Raw genomic sequence first — 21,278 nt, 5'->3', positions numbered from 1 at the left:
AGTTTTAAATAGTTGATGAAATGTGTATGTAAACGTAAACCTTGGTGTAGTATCAGAATAAGTTACATCATAAACTACTAGTATATATCATAACATGATATAACATAACATTCCTAAATATTTGTATGATCTTTAATACTCACTGTCAGTACGGATGGTGAGAATACATTTTCTGTCTCACTCCATACTTGTCTTTTGTGTCATAAGATAACAGGTGTCAATAACTTCTCCATCGCTATGTCAGACCCAGAGCTGGCCTCTATGTTTAAATTTAATGCTTATGAAAAAAATCTAGCCTGGCAAATGATTCTTCCATCCTTGTTTGTTTTTAATAGCAGGACCTATAGACATGTGCATGATGAAAACCAGACCTGGTGGCCTGTACCGAGTCTATGTTTGAACCCTTGCCAAGTCTGCAGCTGTGGCCCTACAAAATACCCAGGTCCAGGCCCCAAGGACCTAGCAAGCCACGCCCAGTTAGCCTGGAGTCCAGCCTTGTTAGCGTTAGTCCGCGGGGTAGCGAATCTCGGGGAGCTGACTCGACCCTAACAAGGCTTGACTCGAGGCTATGGCCCAGTTTGAAGGCTGTAGCCGCACCCCAGCAGTTGTTGTTGTCCGAGAACGGGAGACAGAAGGGAACCAAGATGAACACCCATCTGAAGCTCGCCCTGCTCGTCGCCAGCCTTTTTCTATCGTTCTTCGTGGGAGCTGCCATCTTCCAAAGCATCGAGGGTAACGTGGTGATGTTTGTTGTCTTTTATTCAGAACAGAAAGTAGTTTACAAGCCTGCAGCTGCTTGTGTTGTTGAAGCTGACACACCCGAGTATATATATTATGTATTTATGAAAAGAGCCTGAATTTTTGGAGAACCGTCTTATATTCAACGGGATTGAAAATGGAATCAACAATGGCACTGTGGTAAAGAAAAAATGAAGGCCCTTCAAAAACTTCGAAAAGACCAAGAATCCTAACGAGAGAGTGGTAATCAGACACTAACTAATTTGTTTCAGTTGCCAGAAGGAGCTTCAATCATTCTAACCTCCTTGGTTGCCCGTGATTGGGGAACGCATACATGTTTCTTTTGTCCGATTGTTTCGCTGGTTTTAATACTTTGATACTGTTGTTTGAACTCAAGCTCTACTGATCCGTCCTATTAAACTCTGGTACTGGTATCCTCTGGGGCTGGCGGAAGTTTTATGAAAACAGCCGACTGTCATCAGTACTAGTGTCACTAGTGGCAAGCCAGAACGTCCTGAGGGATACATGGGTGGTCGCTTTCAGCCCAGAGGCACAGAGGTCTTTCTCGGTCTTCCTCTTGAACTCTGACATCCATCTGTTAAAGCTGAACACGGCATCGCTTTCAGCCCAGAGGTCTTTCTTGGCCTTGAACCCTGGCATCCATATGTGATACTGATTAGCAGGTATACAGGGGTAGAACGTGCTAGCCAGGGTGTCAGGCTGTTGGCAAGGACTGTTCAGCCTAGCTCTTAGGCTCCAAGGGAAGGCCAGCATGTCCCCGTGCATGGAAATTTTACCATACCGTATTACGCATTCACCACTGAGCAACTCAGGGTCTAACTTGGGTCTGTGCATTGGCCCTTGGAACAGTCTAGGCTATATAGAACGACCCAACCTTCATTTCTGTGTTACCGGGCTTGTATCTCCAGCTACTATATTTAACGTCACATGTCTTTGTTAGTATAATAGTAGAGTGGAATCATTCCAAGCATAATATTTAAAAACCGCACAGTTCCCATGTAGAACCTTTATTCAGCCCGTCACTCAGATTGGTTTCATACTATTTTAAGTAGTTTTTGCAGCTTTCCTCTAATTTTGTTTGTTTGTTTGTTTGTTTGTTTTATCAAGGCAATTTGGAGTACTCACGTTCAAGTTCCTTCTTTGACTGTTATTACTACTGCGTCACGGTAACGACCACTGTAGGCTATGGGCACGTCACTCCCACCACAACAGGCGGAAAGGTACGTCGGTTTCCTTTGACATCCTTTTTTCTTTGTTTCCGTTTTCTTCAGATGACGATCGCCCGGTTCTGTACTTCGAGTCGTACTATTTCTGCGTCACAGTGACGACTACTACCGGGTATGGATACGTCTATCCTGTTACGACAGGTGGGAAGGTAGGTATCTGTATCTTTAGAGCCGGTATAACCGCCCTTCGGCGTAGCAAATTTCCGTCTCTGAGAAAAGGCGACGACCGTGCGGAAAGGCGACGACCGTTCTGAGAAAAGGCGACGACCGTTCGTAAAGGCGACGACCGTTTACGAGACGGAAATTTGCTTCGGCGTAACACACCAGCTTCTGTATGCCGGTATAATCGCCCGTAACACACCAGCTTCTGTATCAGTATTGCCGGTATAACCGCCCTTCGGCGTAACACACCAGCTTCTGCATCTGTATAGCCGGTATAACTGCCCTTCAGCAAAGCACATCAGTTTCACAGGCACGCGGCGCGGCGGCAGCTAGCTATATTACACGGAACGATCTGTTACACCCAATATTTGCACATTTGTTTAAGTGATGATGTACCATAGTGGAGTGCCACTCTACGTATGTTTGATTTCTTTTGATGTCACAATGATTTCCAAACCAATGCCCCACCTGGTACTTTGCAGGCTTATAACTTATAAACTTATAAACATATAAGAAAGAAAAACTTTTTTTGTTCCAGTTCTTCACGCTGTTTTACGCCCTTGTCACCATCCCGTTACTGGTCATCACTCTGGCAGACATCGGAAGGAAGCTGGCTAACCTTATTGGGTAATTAAATACTTCTCACATGTTTTATGTAACTTCATAAACGCTACGTTCAAGGTTCTTTCGACTTATGCCGTATCTTTTAACATTCACCTAAAATTCAGAACGTAATATGCACATCACTTCTATAGAATGTTTCGTTTAAGGCCGTGTTCGTGTATTAAAGGTATAACCGTCTGTACTTTTAAAATGTGGCGGGTACAAATCTTTTCTGTGCGGCTGGTTGTAGGATGGCCGGCAAAAGAACGGGTTAAAAATTCTACAAAACGCAGTATCAAAACTCCAGCCCGCCCGGAGGCCTGCACAGGAGGCTACGAATGAGCAGGACGTTCTGCCTCCATGCTGACAAGGTGCCAGTTTAAAACACACCACAATGGTGTAATTTGGTGTGTTTAATTTTTACTCCCCAGCTTAGCAGAGGCTAAAGTCCTGGGACGGGTGAAAAATCGACATCTGCGCTTCACGATGATCGTGACGGTGACACTTCTGTCCGGTGTTGTCGTGTTCCTGCTCATCCCTGGTGCCATCTTCACCGCGCTGGAGGAGTACTGGACATTCATGGGTGAGTTCTCCCCTTATATGAGATTGTGCAAAACCAGAAATAGCTCCAAAACTCGAATTGTATGAAACAAGAAACAAAAAAAACGCTTCTAGTTGTATGTGCCCTGTTATGCCTTCCTTCTCTACTGGGATGGGAGGTTTGACTGATGCTATCCATAGCTTTTCAAATGTCTTGTAAACGCCTTTTTTTCCATTGTAAAAGTGGCTGCGAGAAAAATTAGTTGTACCTTACTTGAGTTCGCAGTCACTTAGTCCATGTCCTTTTATTTGTATTCATCACTGTGTTTCTGAATTAAAAAACAAACAAACAAGAAACAGCTCAAAAACTCGGATTGTATAAATCGAAACGCTTCCAAAACTCACAAATCGTTTAATTCCGAGGATGTAGAATGTTTAAATGCATAGTACATACATGCATGTGTCTACTTACAGATTTTCGTGACAAAAATAAAATCTTACATTATATCAAGGAGGTTTAAAAGTTGATTAAAAACTCCTTGCTTATATTAGCCATGAGAAATAAACGATGGTTCACAATAATGATTATTTATCTCTTTACAGGTAATATAATTTATGCATTTAAACTTTCTAGAGCATCAAAGTAGGAGGTTGCAAAGTAACGTTTACGTACAACGTAGTAGTGTATCATATACCGTCTCAATGCATTGCAGACGGTTTCTACTACGCGTTCGTCACACTCAGTACCGTCGGGTTCGGTGACTTGGTGGCCGGGATGACGATGGTGTTGGGCCTGAACGAATCTGCTTCCAGCAACGTCTACATCGTAAGTTGGGACCGTAAATATACAAGCAGATGCTGAGAAAATGCGGTCAAGTATTCTGGCTACTCCGTTTTGTTTCTCTGACATACAAACAGTGCTTGTTTGCATAATTTTGCATCTGTCATCTGTCACTCGTCACTCAACCTTAAAATGACCAAGAGACACTTATCTCTCATTTTTTATGTACGCCCAGTTGTCATTCTGATGTAACACACACACTAATCACATCACAGCACAGCACACACACACAAAACACACACACAAAACACACAAAACACACCCACACGCACACACACACACACACAACACACACAAAACACACACACACAAAACACACACACACACACACACACACACACACACACAACACACACACACACACACAACACACACACACACACACACACACACACACACACACACATTTAAATACAATGTATGTGACTTTATGGAGCAGGTCGGATTTTCATCTCCGTGCGCTTCAGGGAATAGCCGGTACCCTTCCAGTGCTTCCAGACGACGCCGCTTGCTTGATTGCCTGAGCGCTCCTCATAGGGACCCAGGTGGTACAGGCCGTTCAGGTTGGAGTTGTAACAATAGCCGTACCACCACGCTCCTCTGATAAACGGCGCACAGGCGCCTGGGTGCTCATCGTTGCCCCTGTCCTTGGTACTGAATTGATGCCCATTATGATACGCCAGGCTGTCTCCTGTGGAAAAAGGGACAAAAACATACCAAGAACAACTCCAAACATAAATCGGTCAAACTGCTTGGCTAGAGGTCTGTTATTTTCATCCAATAGGATAAAGGGACTCTATGGCCATCTGGGCAAACAGTTAAAGAAAAATTAGTGTTGTGTAAGCTTCTTTTCGAGAGTACATATAGAAGGTAGGACAAGTAGAGTGAAAACTCGTAGCAATGTGTGTGTCTACCTTGAAACATAACGAGACGACAGCACTCAACAGCCTTACCTGCAGTACCACTATAAGTCCCTATGTGGAGCTTGTAGTTCTGTGATTCAGGTGAGATGGCAAACGTGTCGTAAGCAGCATACGCCGTGTTTCCCTCTACATCCTCCAAATCCACCCTGAGCTGGTAGACTTTCTGCACAGCCAGGCGGTACAAGTTGTCATTCCCCAGCCAGAACTCGCCGTTCAGGTTGGAAGGGAAGCCGATCTTGTAGTCCGCCCAGCCTCGGTAGAAGTCCACGGTTCCGTCTTGGCGTTTCTGGAACAACTTCAAGGGCAAGAAAACAAAGTCAACACGCTGATAGTCAAGAAACGAATACTAGTATCTCGACACAGTAAGACTATATAATATGCACAGATGCAGCTGAATCTCACATAAGTGGAATGACATGACATACTGTCCAGCCGCCTCCGTCCGTGTCCATATCACAGAAGACCAGAAAGCCGCCAAGGTTGTCCCGTGGATAAACCATGTACACGCCGCTGGGCGTGGTCTCGTCGTTGTCAAGGATGTCCTGACAGTCCTGGGGCTTGGCAGCTTCTGTGTCGTTAGCGTTACCTGAGGTGGATAGTACAGTGCACATAAATATCCTCACGGTCATGACATACTAGTAGTCTTTAGATGCGAGAACTTCTAACAATAGGTAAACCGTGGATGTGTTAAAGACATATTATGAAACTACTACGGTGTCTTACCTTTAGGCCAATCGGCTATCTTCTGTGAGAGTTGGTCCATGGCGATTTTCACCTGCTCTAACTCTGCTTTGAGTGCGTTCTCGTTCCCACAATGACAACTCACCACCGGGCTAAACACAATTTTCTCGTCGGACGGTGGTCTACAGACCGACTGGGCAGAGCACAGAAACACAAACGTCACGAGGAACGTTAAGAGACAGGGAAAAGGCGACGCCATGGCGTTAAAATGCTTCCTTGTAGGCCAAACAACACTGTCAACTGTGAATATGTCGACAAGGAAGTATTCTGGTCACAAGTTGAAGTGTAATACTACACCGATGTTTTGGGTCTTCTGAGGGGTCACCTGTAAGGTTTGTTTACTTTTCGCGCAGCTCACAAGGCACGGTATGGGTAAAGTTACAGTTGGACATGTACAATCACAGATATTTATATAGACGAGCCAAACAAAAGCATAACGTTTTGAAATCCAAGGCTATAAGTAGAAGGATAAAATAGTACGTCATTTTGCTGATAACTCAAGGAGTTCGCTTATCAATACTGCATTATACCGACAAAAATGTACTGGAACATTACGAAGGCAAGGAATCGTGTTTTCTTCCATAGCTTGTATACATCAGGCAAAAGGAAGGTCATGGTGTTAAGTTTATCGTAATTTTTGTACTCTGTTGTTCTGTTTAATTTGAAATCTAAAACAAGTCAGTATGAGTCTATCCGTGAAGTGCAGTATTCTGAGATTGATGTTTGAGGTAGACCGAGATCTGTTAAAATTGAAATGTTTTGATGTGTAATTTTCTTCTGTTTCCCCCCGAGGTTGCCCTGTCCATGTACACACTGTTGGGCCTGACGTGGCCCGCCACACTCTGGGTCCTGGCGGCTGACTACCTGTACGGTTCAAAGGGCACCGAGCAGGGACAAGAGAAGGAACAGAAGACCGAGGATGTGGCGATGTAGAAAGACGGAAACTTCACAGTCGTTCTACTCACTGAGAGGGGAAAAACCAACAAACTCGTGAACTCAAGTGATTTCATGTACCGATGTATAAGTACCTATATATTCCACAGATAAAACTAACAGAGATCTTCTAATTAAGAATCTATATGATATACATGTAAATTTAGTCAATTCCTAACATTAAATTTTATTCAAGTAACAATATATTTATAGAGGACATCGATTTTTAGTTCAATAATATTTAAATTCGACTATATTCAACTATATTCCGATTGTATTCAATGTTCGATTTTATTCAAATAACAAGATAATTTATAGAGAACATAGGTTTTCAAGACAAAATAGAACCTAACTTACTATGTATTTATATCAGCAATGAGAAATGAACAATGGTTCACAAAAATCATTGTTTATATCTTTATAAGTAATGTAATTTCTACATTGTAAGAATCTATGGCAGCCCTTTGTCTGAATTTTGAATTCAGGAGGGTGCAAAGTAACGTACATATCATATAGTATCACAGTGTACCATGTACCGTCTCAATTTCAGACGGGTTCTACTACGCGTTCGTCACACTCAGTACCGTCGGGTTCGGTGACTTGGTGGCCGGGATGACTATGGTGGTAGGCCCGCCCGGATCTGCTACCAGCAACGTCTACATCGTAAGTTGGGACCGTAAATATACAAGCAGATGTTGCGAGGGAGAAGGTAATCAAGTATTCTGGCCACTCCGTTTTATATTTCTGACAAGCAGACGATGATTATTTGCATAATTTTAATCTCCTACCCAACCTTAAAATGTCAAAGAGATACTTATCTTTCATTTTATGTAAGACCAGCTAATGTAAAACACAACATAATCACACCACGTCTACATCGTAAGTTGGGACCGTAAATATACAAGCAGATGTTGCGAGGGAAGGTGATGAAGTATTCTGGCTACTCCGTTTTGTTTTTCTGACATACAGAAATGCTTATCTGTATAATTTTGCATCTGTCACCACCTTAAAATGACCAAGCGACATGTAAGCCCAGCCGTCATGCTAATGTAAAACATAAGATAATCACACCACGTCAGTAGGAAAAGTAAGGACATCGTAACCAGCTAATATTGTATCACACACACGCGCACACAAACACACACACACACACACACACACACACACACACACACACACACACACACACACACATTTAAATGTTAAAGTTATGGAGCAGGTCGGATTTTCATCTCCGTGCGCTTCAGAGAATAGTTGTTACCCTTCCAGTGCGCCCAGACGACGCCGTTGTAATTGTATCCGTTCTCATAGGGACCCAGGCGGTACAGGCCGTTCAGGTTGGAGTCGTGGCAACTACCGTACCACCACGCACCATTGTATACGTAAGTCTGCGCACAGCTGCCTGGGTTGTCATCGTTGTCTCTGTCCTTGGTACTGAACGGGCGCCCATCGTGATGCGCCAGGCTGTCTGATTCTCCTGCATAAAATACGAAAACGTACTGAGAAAAACTCCACAAATCAATTGGTCATCAGAATATATTGCCTGGGATTGCCAAGGGATAAAAGCACTCAAAGGGACAAACAGTTAAAGAATAAATCGTAAGCAGAATTGTGTAAGAAGTTAGGACAAGTAGAGTGAAAACTCGTAGCAATGTGTGGGTCCACCTTTATAACATAACGAGACGACAGCACTTAGCAGCCTCACCTGCAGTACCAGTATAAACCCCGATGTGGAGCTTGTAGTTCTGTGATTCGGGTGAGATGGCAAACGAGTCGTAAGCGGCGAACGCCGTGTTCCCCTCCACATCCTCCATATCCACCCTGAGCTGGTAGACTTTCTGCACAGCCAGGCGGTACAAGTTGTCATTCCCCAGCCAGAACTCGCCGTTCAGGTTGGAAGGGAAGCCGATCTTGTAGTCCCTCCAGCCCCGGTAGAAGTCCACGGTTCCGTCTTGGCGTTTCTGGAACAACTTCAAGGACAAGAAAACAAAGTCAACACGCTGATAGTCAAGAAACGAATACTAGTATCTCGACACAGTAAGACAATATAATATGCACAGATGCAGCTGAATCTCACATAAGTGGAATGACCAGACGTACTGTCCAGCCGCCTCCGTCCGTGTCCATATCACAGAAGACCAGAAAGCCGCCCAGGTTGTCCCGTGGATAAACCATGTACACGCCGCTGGGCGTGGTCTCGTCGTTGTCAAGTATATCCTGACAGTCCTGAGGCTTGTCAGCTTCTGTGTCGTTAGCGTTACCTGAGGTGGATAGAACAGTATTCATGAATGGTGTTGTTATACCCATGAAAGATTTAAGCACTTCTAGGTACAGGTAAAGTACGGATGTGTTTAAGACATATTATGAAACCTCTAAATAGTAAATTGTCTTACCTTTGGGCCAATCGGCTATCTTCTGTGAGAGTTGGTCCATGGCGATTTTCATCTGCTCCAACTCTGCCTTAAGTGCGTTCTCGTTCCCACAATTTACCACTGGATTCAAATTAACCACCGGACTACACACACATTTCTCGTCTGACGGTGGTCTACAGACCGACTGGGCAGAGCACAGGAACACAAACGTCACAAGGAACGTTAAGAGACTGGCAAATGTCGACGCCATGACGCTTCCTTGTAGGCCAAACAACATTTGTCAACTGTGAATATGTCCACAAGGAAGTCTTCTGGTCACAAGTTGAAGCGTTATTCTACTCTGTTGTTTTTAACCTTCTGTGGTGTACTAGGTTTGTTTACTTTTGTGTAGCCCACAATGCACGGTAGGGGTAATATTACCGTCGGACAATCACAGACGAGCCGAACAAAAGCTTAACGTTTCATTACCTCGAAATCCAAGGTTGTAAGTAGAAGACTGAAATAGTACGTAATTTTGCTGCCAACGCAAGGACTTCACTTATCAATACTGTACTATACAGACAAAAAAATAACATGTACTGGAACATTACGAAGGCAAGGTACTTTTTCCACAGTATAAATATATCAGGCAAAAGGGAAGTTCAACCGTAATTTTTGTAATGTGTTACCCGTCGATTTGTAATTCAAAACAAGTCAGTATGAGTTTCATAATACCTATCTGTGAGGTGCAGTATTCTGTGATTGTTTTATGTTCTAGGAAGACCGAGAGCTGTTGCTGTTACTTTTCGACAGTCAGTATCAGTCTCATGATTACATGTCCGTGAGGTGCAGTATTCTAAATTTCTGTGATTGTTTTATATTCCAGGTAGACTTAGCTGGGAGCTGTTAAAATTGCGATGTTTTGATGTGTAATTTTCTTCTGTTTGCCTCCGAGGTTGCCCTGTCCATGTACACACTGTTGGGCCTGACGTGGCCCGCCACACTCTGGGTCCTGGCGGCTGACTACCTGTACGGGTCAAAGGACACCGAGCAGGGACAAGAGCCGGGACAGAAGACCGAGGATGTCGCGATCTAGAAAAACGGAAACTTCACAGTTTTCCTGCTTAACAGAGGGAAAAAACCTCGTGAACAAAAGTTATACTGCACTAATGATTTAGTATCACCGTATTCATATGCACAAAGCGATTTCATGTGTATCAGTTCAATACGTAATCAATTGTCATTGTACATATGTGTACTTGTAATTGTGAATTTATATGTTGTCACTGCGTTTGATTTTATTCAAACAACAAGATAATTCATAGAGGAAAACGTTTAGAGACTTACCGCCATTATCTAAAGCCCACCGCTTCACATTCATTTATTTAGGTAGTTTGTTATTAGAAGCTAGATCGTACCGTTTGTTTTAAAGCAAGCTCAAGCTAGAATACAAGAAGTTACATGTTACATGCAGCCGCACCACCTATCATCACCAATACTCATTGCAAATCAGTTTGGGTTTAACCCAATATAATAAAAAAAGTTAAGGTCAACACATTCATGCATGCTACATCTTTGGAACACATGCCAACATATATTGGCTACGGATGGCTTGTTTTATTAAATACTTTTTTTACTATATGAATGACGTTTGTGCAGTTTAGGCATGCAACCTCTCTGGTCTGAGCGCCAGGCGTTCTTGTCAATACTAGTAGCTAGCACAGTATTTTTCCTGAGAAAATTTGAATAAAAACACAGAGTCACAATATAAACTCTGATATAATGTATATGGTAAGGTAAGTTAAGGGTTGTTGATCAAAGAAAAACGTAAAATCTTTAGAAAAATACAGAAAAAGCTAGGATTGTCTTTCGAACTGGGCTGTAGTATTGTCTGACTAAAAGGGGCGTGTCCGCAGTTTGTAACATATGCAGCATGATCGCATATGATGTCATCACTTTAGGCGCTGCAAAAATATCAAAACCTTTGAAAAGTAGGACATTTCTGACGAAAATTGCTTGCCAACTTTGATAAGATCTTCAAATTTATGACTGAGACATATTTTTCCGTTTACGTCATGGATGAACGAGCAGAACTCACCTGACCGTGCGCATGCGTACTCCACCTCACAAATCAAATATGGCGGCTCCGGTTTGACGATATCGTCTGTGCAGACAAGTTTCTCCCCGATTTCACCGATTCTGGTGGATTTTACATCTTCTTCCGTGGCCCGCCGGCGCCTAGGACAACAACATGACGACAGCGGAGCTTTATACTAAGGTAAGGCGGTTGATTGGGACGTTTCGAGCTTAAAATGTCCGCCGGCGCCCGTCAAAAAGTTGTCCTGCAAGACGGCCCTCCATTGATTCGAGTGTCATGTCATCTGCCTGTCAACACCTAATTTTCACAAGAAATACCCCCTTCAAATTGTACTTTCTCTCCTCAGCTACTCTGCTTACTCCTTAGAAATGATCTTCAGTATTTCTAGAACATACTTTGAGGAAATACTCAGAGAAATTTGCGGCGAATTTCCGGCTTTTCCGTCGGAACCTATGGCGTATTTCGTTGCAGATCCTATTTTTTCCCTTCACAATAAATTGTTTGAGGTCATCCGCTTTTATGTACAGGAATGTTTTTACGACGGTATTTTCTTTGCGCACACATCTTGTTTGCCGAACAGCCTACTGGTTATTTATTCTATGTACCGATATTCTAATTGGTTTATAACGTAATCTTCAAACAACAATCCCAAGCGATTTGTATTAAAGCAATATTTATCGAGGCGTGACAAATTATGTTGACACCTGCACCAGACCAATATGTCACGTCTAATAATAGAATAAAAAAACATATACGTGCATCACAACATTTTCAGTGCAAGCTTAGGAATGCTTATGAAAGCAGTTTACAGGAAATCATGACTCATAGTAGAAAATTATGAAATCATGTATTTTATTGGTATATAGTGGATAGTAACAGTGTAAACATACTATAGAAAGTAAACGATATGAAGTATGAATTTCAGGTTTTATTAGGATATTCATATACACTATATTTACACTGTATTTACTATAATTTTTGAAGGTCACCGGTCAATGCAATCCTGTCCCATGGGAGAGTTAGTAATGCATACACATTACATTTTGTACACTCTAAATCGTGAAATTTTTTTCATGGTTTTGATTTCACTATTTTCGTAGTGTCCTCTTAACCCATTGAATTATTTCACAGCTATGTGTTTTGGAGTTCTGTTGTACTACAAAATTGTTTCAATCTTGAATATGAAACACAGCGAACTACGAAATAAAGCCATATTGAAAGTAAATGCATTTACAGTATGTGACGCATTCACACATCTGTTTTATATTGAATATGGATAACACACTTTCCCTTTTTATTCTGTAACAATGTTATGATCACAATAATAATCAAATGGTTACTCTTAAGTTTACTAGTTGCAGTTTTTCCAATATACAGGCTGAACCAAATAAAACCAAATGCATTTGTCTATATTATAGTACCTGTACTTTTGACAGGAAAGATCGAATCTGTCTGTCTTTCAACTGTGTTGTGGGTTGATCAGCTACGACTAATGATGATGATAATGTCTTTCAACACACTGAAATGCTTAACAAAGTACATGTAGCTCACACATGTTTAGTATGCTCACTATGAAGAAACACATGTGCTTTATCTTTCTCAATAGATAAGCTGTGATAAGAGGGACACATAAAAATGTCGACAGCAATATAACAACCACAACAGTGAAATGCATCTGCTTCATAAGATAATGAATAGCTTGAGATGTCTCTATAAGTATAACACACAAATATCGATATTTTAACCTAAGGAATGTTGCTTATATTATTATTATTATAAAGAAAGGAGCTCAAACAATGGTTAATATATAAACAGCCTGTGAATTTAAGATTAAGTTCAGGAAAGTGTATATGTCATTCCCTAGAAATTTCTTAAATAAATAGTGTATAACTATACATGTATAGAATTGAAATACTGACAGAAAGGAAACAGCCACAACGGACAACCGTAACAACATTGGCAGACTGCATTTAAGATATCTCAAAGCACGAATGCCAAAGGAAGATAAGTACAGCCCAGTGACTTACCCGACTTTTGGACAGGATGTTGGGAGGATAGGGGTCAAATTGTGGGTCAGAGAGAACATTGTAAAATCATTAGGTAACGGTAATGGTATGCAGGGATAGCTGTGAAACAATTTTGAGGTCTGGAGTTACAGGTTTCTGAAGCCATCTATTGTTAGTCAGCTGCTATAACCACCCATTACTTTAGGTGACATAAATGCAATTGTATGCTCACAGATTATATGTATTACGTTGAATGACTTGCGATACATTCATTTGCTGTGTGCTCAAATTGTTTCATTTATTCCCCTTGCCAAAACACTAGTACTGTCTGATTTGCCTGTGTCCACGTTAAAAAAAACGCAGTGCATTTACTACATTGATAAAATAAGGAGGTTTTAATAAACATCGTTGGATAAATACAGTTACTATCTTATGTAAAAATTATCATATGTTGATAGTCCTATAAGTTTACTCCTATAAGTATAACGCTTGATATTATAACCTAGCTGAATATCAATCTAATTTTTCTTCTGGATGTATACTCAGAAACAAGGTCTGTGGTCAACTCTATTAAACTTAATAGTACTAATATTGATCTAAGGCTTACGCATAGACAATGCTTGTGTTGCCACTTTACTGTACAAGACTTGAAGAGCAGGGTTGGATGCACAAGTATGCTGAAGTAATTATACAGAGCCCAAGGCTTTCACTGAAGGGTAAGTAAAAGGGTGTGCTGAGCATTTTGCTACCTTAATTTGGGGCCCACAGGTAGGGAAACTAGCTTACAGAAACAACATTGAATTGCGTATTGAGAAAATAAAGAATCGAAGATGTGCCATACATAGTTGAGCACAGTATTCACTAAATGCAGGTGGCCAAGAGGTATACCTGTATGTTTAGTTGTGCTTCAGAGAAAAGGTCTTTTATGGGAAAGCAAGCAACCATCACAATGACATGCAGTTTGAAAGGTTCTGGTGAAATGGCAAATGTATAAACAACCTTCAGTGATTGTGCATATTTAATACTGTTGCTAGCAATATTGTAGCTTTTTTTACATGAATTTGAGTAACTATATATGTTTCTGCTGGTACTATACAGTGTGAAATGTTGCTTAGAATATGCTGCCTTTGCTGCATGTGTATATTGTTTGTACTTGAACTTTGCTCAGGCAGCATAATATTTTGCCAGTATAAGTGCATGCATGTGTCAGAATGTGTACTTAAAAGAACATGTACATGTACAGTAAACAAACTATGTACACTCTGCATACCAGTGACTTTTCTGGAAGAAAGGAGCAACACCTACATATAGCTTTATTGCAACATGTTTGTCTCTGAATACACTAATACATGTGTATATACAGTAGTTTTGAAATGGAAAGATTATTGTGCAATGGATTTTAAATCCTTATAAGTCTGTAACAAATTTTAAGAAAGAGCTTAGCCCATCGTAGCAGAGTCTAGAATATCCCGCTTGAAAATTCTACCTGTTCAGTTTTGCATGCAAATTCCTTGAGATCTTGCACGCAGGTAAACGTGAAGTTAAGCAACCTTGAAGCAAGACTTATTCTGCTCTTTCTGGATTTGAGCCCTCGGGGTATATGTTGAGTGATGTTATTGTTCCAGTTGATTGAACGTCACACCCTCAGTTCTACATGTACTGCTGGTCATATGACTATCATAGGGTCGGAAGATCAGCTTACTACATGTATTTAGGGACAAACCACTTTCCATTTTGGTGAAAGTACAGTCAAACAAAAGTGACCACCGCTACATATTAACCCCCAAGTACATATGGACCACCTTACCAATTTTTGATGGTCCCTTATATTAAGTTAGAATCTAGATAATTTTTCCCATTGACACAAGTACACCTGTCCATATAGACCAGATTTTATCGGTCCCGAGTAGTGGTCTTGTTGGTGAGTTTTGACTGCATGTAGCAATGCTGCAATGTCAAAGACTAGTCTTTGAAAGTATGCTAATACATGTACTACAATTTGAAACAAATTCGTCCAATTTGAAACAAATTCGTCTATTAGTATTATATTATATACCAGTTTTCCAAACTTCTGGTATTGACAATTTTTTTTACTTGTGACTTGCATAAAAATTTTTTGGACTTGGCTATGACAATCCCTTATTAAAAAAAGCTGTATCATTACATGTCTATTTATATGTATATGGTGCAACACTTGGACCGTGCCACAGAAGACACATATGCATAAGCCGATAAAAGCACTTTTAATCTAGGTGCCTGTCAGTTACACATATATGTATATTTTTTAATCTCCCATGGCCAGTCAAGTGCTTGATATATATGTACATGTGTAGTCTTGAATTTTTAACAATGTTGAGTTTACTGTGCATCTACCTATAAAAGGTGACATTTTGAAAAAAAATTTACGGTAATTTTGATTATGGTTTATGCTTGATCTTTTAAGATCTGAATTTACATTAAAACCTTACACATATCATAACATTATGCCAAAATTTCCTGGCAAGATGTCTGCCAAGAAATTGTTTGAATATCAGAAGCAAGCAGTTCTATTTGGAAAGTCACCTTGTAGAATTCAAAGTCACCACCGAGGACACATTTTAACTTGCTAGAATCTAAATGTACATGTAGAATTTGATGTTATTGACACAATCCCACTGGCCCTTCTCTAGATATATTATGTTAGTTTCCAATGTAACATGTATACAGAACTTTTATGATAAAACAGATGACTTTTAAAGATTTAATTCTTGATCTGTAGTTCCATGAGTGTTGGACCAGGTAGACAGATGATATATAGTATTTTGATGAAGTCGTGTTTTTTTAATGAGCCCACAGAGGCCTGTTTTATCCCAGAGTCTGATTTCCATAGAGGTGAAAGCTCTCATATCCTTGAGGTCTACCAAGACTGTCTGGGTTCCAGTACCTTGTCTCGGTAGTTGATCCCATGCCATCCTTCCTGAAGGGATATCCTGCCAGATCAGGCTGGCAGAAAATGGAGAATTCTAGCTTGTTAGCTTGGATAAGTTCTGGGAAAATTTCCTGTTAGTTTCCAGTGTAGACAAATTAATTTAAAACATGTATGCAGATCAGGCTGGCAGAAAGTGGAGAATTCTAGCATGTTAGCTTGGTTAAGTTCTAGGAGAATTTCCTGTTAGTTTCCAGTAATGTGGACAAGTTAATTTAAAACATGTATGCAGATCAGGCTGGCAGAAAGTGGAGAATTCTAGGTTAATAGCTTAGTGGCTAAGTTCTGGGAAAATTTCCTGTTAGTTTCCAATGTAGGCAAGTTAATTTAAAACATGACTTTTTGTATGCAAATAATCTGAGTCTTAAAATTGATATGATGTTGAGACAGATTCCATTATTGATGAGTTGTTGTCAGTGATGTACCACTAACCTAATTGTGACTGTGACCTTTGCAGTGTTGTGTACATTTGTATGTATATGGTCCCTCCAGGGGTTTATGAGAGATACTGTTTTTATATTCTGTTCGTGCACTGCTTTGTCTGATGCGTAGTCGTGAAATTTGATATCTTCCCTGGGCAACCAATGTGAAATTTATGAATTTCATAATAAACAAGCTCGCCTTTGTTTTGTTTTTAGCGCTGAGGGATACATCATGACAAATTGTGTAATATTGCTAATAAAAATATTCTTATGATTGGTCTGAATACATGAAATTAATTTGTTTCTGCCAAGTGGATTTCAGTGCAGGTGGCATTTTTGGATTAACAGCCTAACTTCATGCCTGTAACATAATAACTCAGAGACAAATCAATTTTTCCTGCCACGTTCTGGGGAGATTATGGTCAATTCTGTGGCCTGTGGGAGAGAAGTGAAAAGTTAAGACTTCCAAGTGTCAGGTGTAATTTTTACATTTACAGTAGGGGTTATCTGGCCCAGTGCATGAACAATCCTAGTGTAGAATCATTTATTTATTTGGGTAGAGGTAAAAAATCACCATTGAGTCTGTATATGTCACAGGGAAGATTGGAATACGCATACACAGCTTTTAATGCATGTATTTACAATAATGCATCCTGTCAAATTCTACCAAATAAAGTATAAATTGAAATAAGGAAGATTTTTCATCAAGATTTTTGTCAAATATGCTAATGACACAACTTGCAACTGGCGATCCTATGAAATAAGCCAGCCATTCTAGATCTGTAACCATTTCATATCGGGTAACGGATGGTCAGTAGTGGTCATCTATCATGGTCTGTCAAACCGGCAGGATTTAACTGGTCCCATATAGGTCATTCTGGTATCACATCACAGAAATAGCTGCTGATGCCTGGCGCCTGAGCTAATCTAACATGGCGCACCAAAGGTCACTAGGGTACCTGTGTGGTACAGAAGGAAATCTTTTTGTTTGCACTGCAGTATTTGACAATGGATGTGACTGTGTATAATAAGAGAAACCAATACTATAAGTGACAATTTTGAACCACAGTTTTTTTTTTCATTTTCTGTAAAAGATTTTTTTTCATTTCTATCTGTAGAGACATTTGATTATAATCATAATGATATCATTTCAAACATAGAAATTATAATCAAATGAATATTAACGTATCTGTAGAGACATTCGATTATAACCATAATAATATCAACTCATTTTAAGCATAGAAATAATGATAATCAAATTAATATTAACGTATCTGTAGAAATATTTGATTACAACCACAGGTTTTCATATGTATAAGCAAGGAGGTTATAGCATACAATTACAATGTATAACCTCCTTGGTATAAGTCTACATACTTGCAAATAGCCTTTCATTTCAAATTATTGATGAAGCTACGTGAAGATACATTGTAAAAGCATTTTGGTAATAATTTTATGGTCAGGTTTAATAAGACGAAGAATGATTTATACATGCATCTGTAACACAAGGATGGAGTAAATGCATCTAAATATAACAGAAGAAAACGACTGCATTTCAAGCCATAATTATATCTATTTTACATGTATGATTTAAGCTGACTGTTCTTCTATTGTGACGCAGATTCCTACCCCTTGCTTGCTGCAAACAGAAATGTTTATGGACATACTGGCAGGTTATCTATGCATGCATGACTACATGCTGTTCATGTAGCTGGCAATGATCCAGTGACTCTTATCTTTGTGCATAAGATATGCTTTAAACTGATTAGTCACACTTTTTTGTTTGTACCATTTGCTTCAATGTACATGTACATTTGTATATAGGGCTTATTCACCACAGGTCGTCACGTGACTCCCCCCCCCCAGCGACCAATCGCGCCCCATAGCAACGAGCATTGTCCGCCATTTTGGGGCTACGTGGCGCCGCGCGCGCCATTGTCGCTATGCGATAGTTGTGTAGTTTTTGGCCAAAATCTACGTTTTGTGACAGCATTATGCCGACTTGCATCGTGGTCGGATGTGGGACAAGGACGGGGAAAGGCCAGGAAGCGGTAAGACTGTTCCGTGTTCCTCGTGTGATCACAAATCAGGGGGAATATGTACAAGAATTAACATCAACCCGTCGAAGAAAATGGATTTCTGCGATAAGTCGAGCAGACCTGACCGAGATGAAGTTGGAATGCGAACGAGTGTGCAACAAACATTTTGTCTCTGGCCAGCCGAGCAAGCATTGGGAAAGGTTTAACGTAGATTGGGTACCAACACTGAACCTGGGACACAGTAAGATAAAACAAGAGAGTGGGAAAGGTGCTGAACGAGCCGAACGAACAGCCCAGCGGCGGAAACGTCGGGAAGAAAGTGCCAAAGCTGAAGCTACCGTGAGTAAAGTAAAAAGGGTGAAAGAGCCTGGACAATGTGTCAGCGAAACATTTCTTGAACTTGAGAATGCTACATCCACATCTGTTGCTAGCAATGATCCTGTACATGACAATTGCTTCTCTGAGTCTGAGGCCTGTGAACCTGAACTTGAAGATTGTTTTGACGTGTATGCACCAGCCTCAACCATGGAGGTAGAAGGGACCCCAACTGACTTACAACAATGTGAAGGCCAAGCTACCAAAGATGATCAGACTTGTATCACTTCGCATCATGTTGTAACTAGGGGTGGGTACCGGTCCAGGTGGACCGGTTCGGACCGTAAAAATTTTATCGGTCCGGTCCGAAAAACCGAAACGTCAGTGGACCGGTTTTTTTGGACCGGAACAATCTAAACTTGTAGTTACTGATGATCACTAGATACAAGAAGTCCAGCCAGGAAAATCCAGCATCAAATAAAGAAATTTACCTTAGTTTCCGTATCCCTCCTTTTGCAACAATATTCTCCATATTTTCATTACCGATAGTCATCTAGAAATCATAAAAGAGAACTTAACAGGCTGCGTTTGCTTCGGATCAAGCCGAAAAATCACTGATTTTACACCACATGGCATGGTCACACTGTGCAGCACATAAATTTTCACTCGAAATGAGAAATTAGTACCAAACAAAACGGACCATTATGTTCCCAAGGCTGTATTACTCTTTTGTTCTTGTGGTCAATTTGTTTTCTTTGCTTGAATCGCGTAAAATACCAAGGAAAATACAAGAAAAGTTCGGGAATCGGCTCTAAACTGAGCCGAGTGGCGGCCATCTTGGATTCCTTAAACCTGCAATATGGCCCAAACCGCTAGAGGGGGCGACTGCACATTGAAATCCTGCGATGTGATTGGTTGGGAAGTTTAATATATTAATATATTCTGTTCTGAGGTGTTAGTAGCCATAGGAGTAGAGGAGAAGCTTGATAATGTATATAGAACGGATGAAATAAAATTAAAATGGGATAAAATAAAATAAAAATAAATTTAAAAAAATTGTAAATTTTAAAAAATTAAAAAATAAATTTAAAAAAAATTGTAGTGGTTACTTATGCATTGAGCATTTAGCAATGATCATTTAGCAAAAATTATTTGGTACTGATACTCCGGTATCCAGAATCAGGTACAGGTACAGGTCCGGACCTGGACCTGATCCTCTGGACCTGGACCTGGACCTGGACCTGAAAGAGCCGAACAGGTACCCACCCCTAGTTGTAACGCAGACTTCTTCCACAAGTTCCAGTACCAAGGAACCCTCAAGCACTACTGACAATTGTACTCAAACATCTGAATTTGACTATCTGTTTAAGGAAACCAAGGTACAGCCATTCACTGAGGAGTACTTTACAAACTGTCGTGACAGTGATGACAGGGTAAGGTTTTACACCGGCTTGCCAAGCTTCGATACACTGAAGACAGTTTTCGACTTTGTTGCGCCTCATGTGTCAAGGAGGACCCAAACCTTGACACCATTTCAAGAGTTTGTCATGGTTCTGATGAAACTGAGATTAAATGTGCCCCAGCAAGATCTTGCATATCGGTTTGATATCAGTCAGCCCACTGTGTCGAGGATTTTTCTGTCGTGGATGACAGTTATGGACATAAGACTGTCACCACTTCTCAGGTGGCCTGCACGAGAAGATATCATGCATACCATGCCAGCTTGTTTTAAGGCCACATTTGGTAGTAAGGTTACCATAATCATTGACTGTTTTGAAGTATTCGTTGAAAGGTCTTCGAACATTCGTGCAAGAGGTCAGACCTTTAGCAACTACAAGCATCATAACACTGTTAAAGTGCTCGTAGGCATTGTGCCACAGGGATCAATCTGTTTTGTTTCTTGTGCATGGGGAGGGCGCACTTCTGACAAACACCTTACCGAACAAAGCGGTCTGTTGGACAAACTAAGCCCTGGTGACTTTGTCATGGCCGACCGTGGATTCACTATTCAAGACTCACTTGCAATACATCAGGTTCAGCTGGCAATGCCGGCATTCACACGTGGAGGGAAGCAGCTAAACCCTGTTGACATTGAACGCACACGAGAAATCGCAAATGTGAGAATCCACGTTGAACGTGTGATTGGCCAGGTTAAGCAGAAATACAAGATTCTGCAGGAAACACTACAAATCCATTATGTGAGTTCTGCAGAGGGAGTCACAAAACCAATGGCAGACAAGATGATAAGGGTGTGTTGTGCATTATGCAACCTGTGTCCACCAATCGTACCCTTTACTTAGGTATCTCGATCATCATCTCGACTCACAAGGGTCCAAATATGTAGTGTATGCTTT

The 21,278-nt window shown here is 40.7% G+C and overlaps 5 protein-coding genes across 18 annotated transcripts in view; 3 read left to right on the top strand and 2 right to left on the bottom strand.

Moving 5' to 3' along the window:
• Window positions 1-315: 315 nt before the first annotated feature.
• LOC109468608 (potassium channel subfamily K member 10-like) lies at window positions 316-10,292 on the top strand. 4 transcript variants are annotated; one of them, XM_019766921.1, is made up of 6 exons: window positions 323-732; window positions 1,867-1,979; window positions 2,686-2,774; window positions 3,182-3,333; window positions 7,279-7,391; window positions 10,035-10,292. In XM_019766921.1, the coding sequence occupies exons 1-6, from the start codon at window positions 393-395 to the stop codon at window positions 10,173-10,175; spliced, it is 948 nt and encodes a 315-aa protein (XP_019622480.1). In that variant the 5' UTR covers window positions 323-392; the 3' UTR covers window positions 10,176-10,292. The 4 variants fall into 4 exon arrangements, with proteins under 4 accessions (XP_019622482.1, XP_019622480.1, XP_019622479.1 ...); XM_019766920.1 differs by lacking the exons at window positions 7,279-7,391; window positions 10,035-10,292 and adding exons at window positions 4,004-4,116; window positions 6,588-6,797 and having other exon boundaries at window positions 336-732; XM_019766922.1 differs by lacking the exons at window positions 1,867-1,979; window positions 7,279-7,391; window positions 10,035-10,292 and adding exons at window positions 2,031-2,134; window positions 4,004-4,116; window positions 6,588-6,797 and having other exon boundaries at window positions 346-732.
• Window positions 4,478-6,464, bottom strand: LOC109468614 (microfibril-associated glycoprotein 4-like). The gene is made up of 4 exons (XM_019766929.1): window positions 5,778-6,464; window positions 5,480-5,640; window positions 5,085-5,349; window positions 4,478-4,822 (listed from the first exon to the last, which is right to left on the bottom strand). Exons 1-4 carry the CDS (start codon window positions 5,992-5,994, stop codon window positions 4,560-4,562), a joined length of 906 nt encoding a protein of 301 aa, XP_019622488.1. The 5' UTR covers window positions 5,995-6,464; the 3' UTR covers window positions 4,478-4,559.
• Window positions 7,922-9,392, bottom strand: LOC109468607 (microfibril-associated glycoprotein 4-like). Of its 2 annotated transcripts, none has more exons than XM_019766919.1 (4): window positions 9,122-9,392; window positions 8,829-8,989; window positions 8,433-8,698; window positions 7,922-8,198 (listed from the first exon to the last, which is right to left on the bottom strand). In XM_019766919.1, exons 1-4 carry the CDS (start codon window positions 9,375-9,377, stop codon window positions 7,937-7,939), a joined length of 945 nt encoding a protein of 314 aa, XP_019622478.1. In that variant the 5' UTR covers window positions 9,378-9,392; the 3' UTR covers window positions 7,922-7,936. The 2 variants fall into 2 exon arrangements, with proteins under 2 accessions (XP_019622478.1, XP_019622477.1); XM_019766918.1 differs by having other exon boundaries at window positions 7,922-8,205; window positions 8,434-8,698.
• An 859-nt stretch (window positions 10,293-11,151) lies between the features above and the next one.
• The window catches only part of LOC109468558 (unconventional myosin-Va-like), a 56,374-nt gene continuing 46,247 nt past the window's right edge, over window positions 11,152-21,278 (top strand). For 2 of the 9 annotated variants that reach the window (XM_019766804.1, XM_019766803.1), the window contains exon 1: window positions 11,152-11,357. In XM_019766804.1, coding sequence (XP_019622363.1) covers window positions 11,331-11,357 — 27 coding nt within the window. In that variant the 5' untranslated portion in view covers window positions 11,152-11,330. The remainder of the gene's footprint in view (window positions 11,358-21,278) is intronic. The other 7 variants (XM_019766807.1, XM_019766805.1, XM_019766806.1 and 4 more) reach the window with 6 other exon arrangements.
• LOC109468584 lies at window positions 18,451-21,277 on the top strand. 2 transcript variants are annotated; one of them, XM_019766877.1, is made up of 2 exons: window positions 18,451-19,228; window positions 20,203-21,277. In XM_019766877.1, the coding sequence occupies exons 1-2, from the start codon at window positions 18,565-18,567 to the stop codon at window positions 21,222-21,224; spliced, it is 1,686 nt and encodes a 561-aa protein (XP_019622436.1). In that variant the 5' UTR covers window positions 18,451-18,564; the 3' UTR covers window positions 21,225-21,277. The 2 variants fall into 2 exon arrangements, with proteins under 2 accessions (XP_019622436.1, XP_019622435.1); XM_019766876.1 differs by having other exon boundaries at window positions 18,452-19,222; window positions 20,197-21,277.

The sequence above is a fragment of the Branchiostoma belcheri genome, unplaced genomic scaffold (genome assembly GCF_001625305.1).
Source record: "Branchiostoma belcheri isolate BF01 breed outbred unplaced genomic scaffold, Haploidv18h27 scaffold2, whole genome shotgun sequence".
NCBI lineage: Eukaryota > Metazoa > Chordata > Leptocardii > Amphioxiformes > Branchiostomatidae > Branchiostoma > Branchiostoma belcheri.
The sequence above is the reverse complement of the archived record's forward strand: the minus strand, read 5'-3'. Positions and strand labels throughout refer to the sequence as shown.

Coding starts and splice junctions, on each gene's coding strand:
- LOC109468608 (XM_019766921.1), top strand. CDS start 393: ATGTTTGAACCCTTGCCAAGTCTGCAGCTGTGGCCCTACAAAATACCC. Junction 2,775..3,181: donor AAGCTGGCTAACCTTATTGG/GTAATTAAATAC, acceptor TTTACTCCCCAG/CTTAGCAGAGGCTAAAGTCC. Junction 7,392..10,034: donor CTACCAGCAACGTCTACATC/GTAAGTTGGGAC, acceptor TTTGCCTCCGAG/GTTGCCCTGTCCATGTACAC.
- LOC109468614 (XM_019766929.1), bottom strand. CDS start 5,994: ATGGCGTCGCCTTTTCCCTGTCTCTTAACGTTCCTCGTGACGTTTGTG. Junction 5,350..5,479: donor CGGACGGAGGCGGCTGGACA/GTATGTCATGTC, acceptor TTGCCCTTGAAG/TTGTTCCAGAAACGCCAAGA. Junction 4,823..5,084: donor GACTTATAGTGGTACTGCAG/GTAAGGCTGTTG, acceptor CTTTTTCCACAG/GAGACAGCCTGGCGTATCAT.
- LOC109468607 (XM_019766918.1), bottom strand. CDS start 9,377: ATGTTGTTTGGCCTACAAGGAAGCGTCATGGCGTCGACATTTGCCAGT. Junction 8,699..8,828: donor CGGACGGAGGCGGCTGGACA/GTACGTCTGGTC, acceptor TTGTCCTTGAAG/TTGTTCCAGAAACGCCAAGA. Junction 8,206..8,433: donor GGTTTATACTGGTACTGCAG/GTGAGGCTGCTA, acceptor TATTTTATGCAG/GAGAATCAGACAGCCTGGCG.
- LOC109468584 (XM_019766877.1), top strand. CDS start 18,565: ATGCCGACTTGCATCGTGGTCGGATGTGGGACAAGGACGGGGAAAGGC. Junction 19,229..20,202: donor CACTTCGCATCATGTTGTAA/CTAGGGGTGGGT, acceptor CCCTAGTTGTAA/CGCAGACTTCTTCCACAAGT.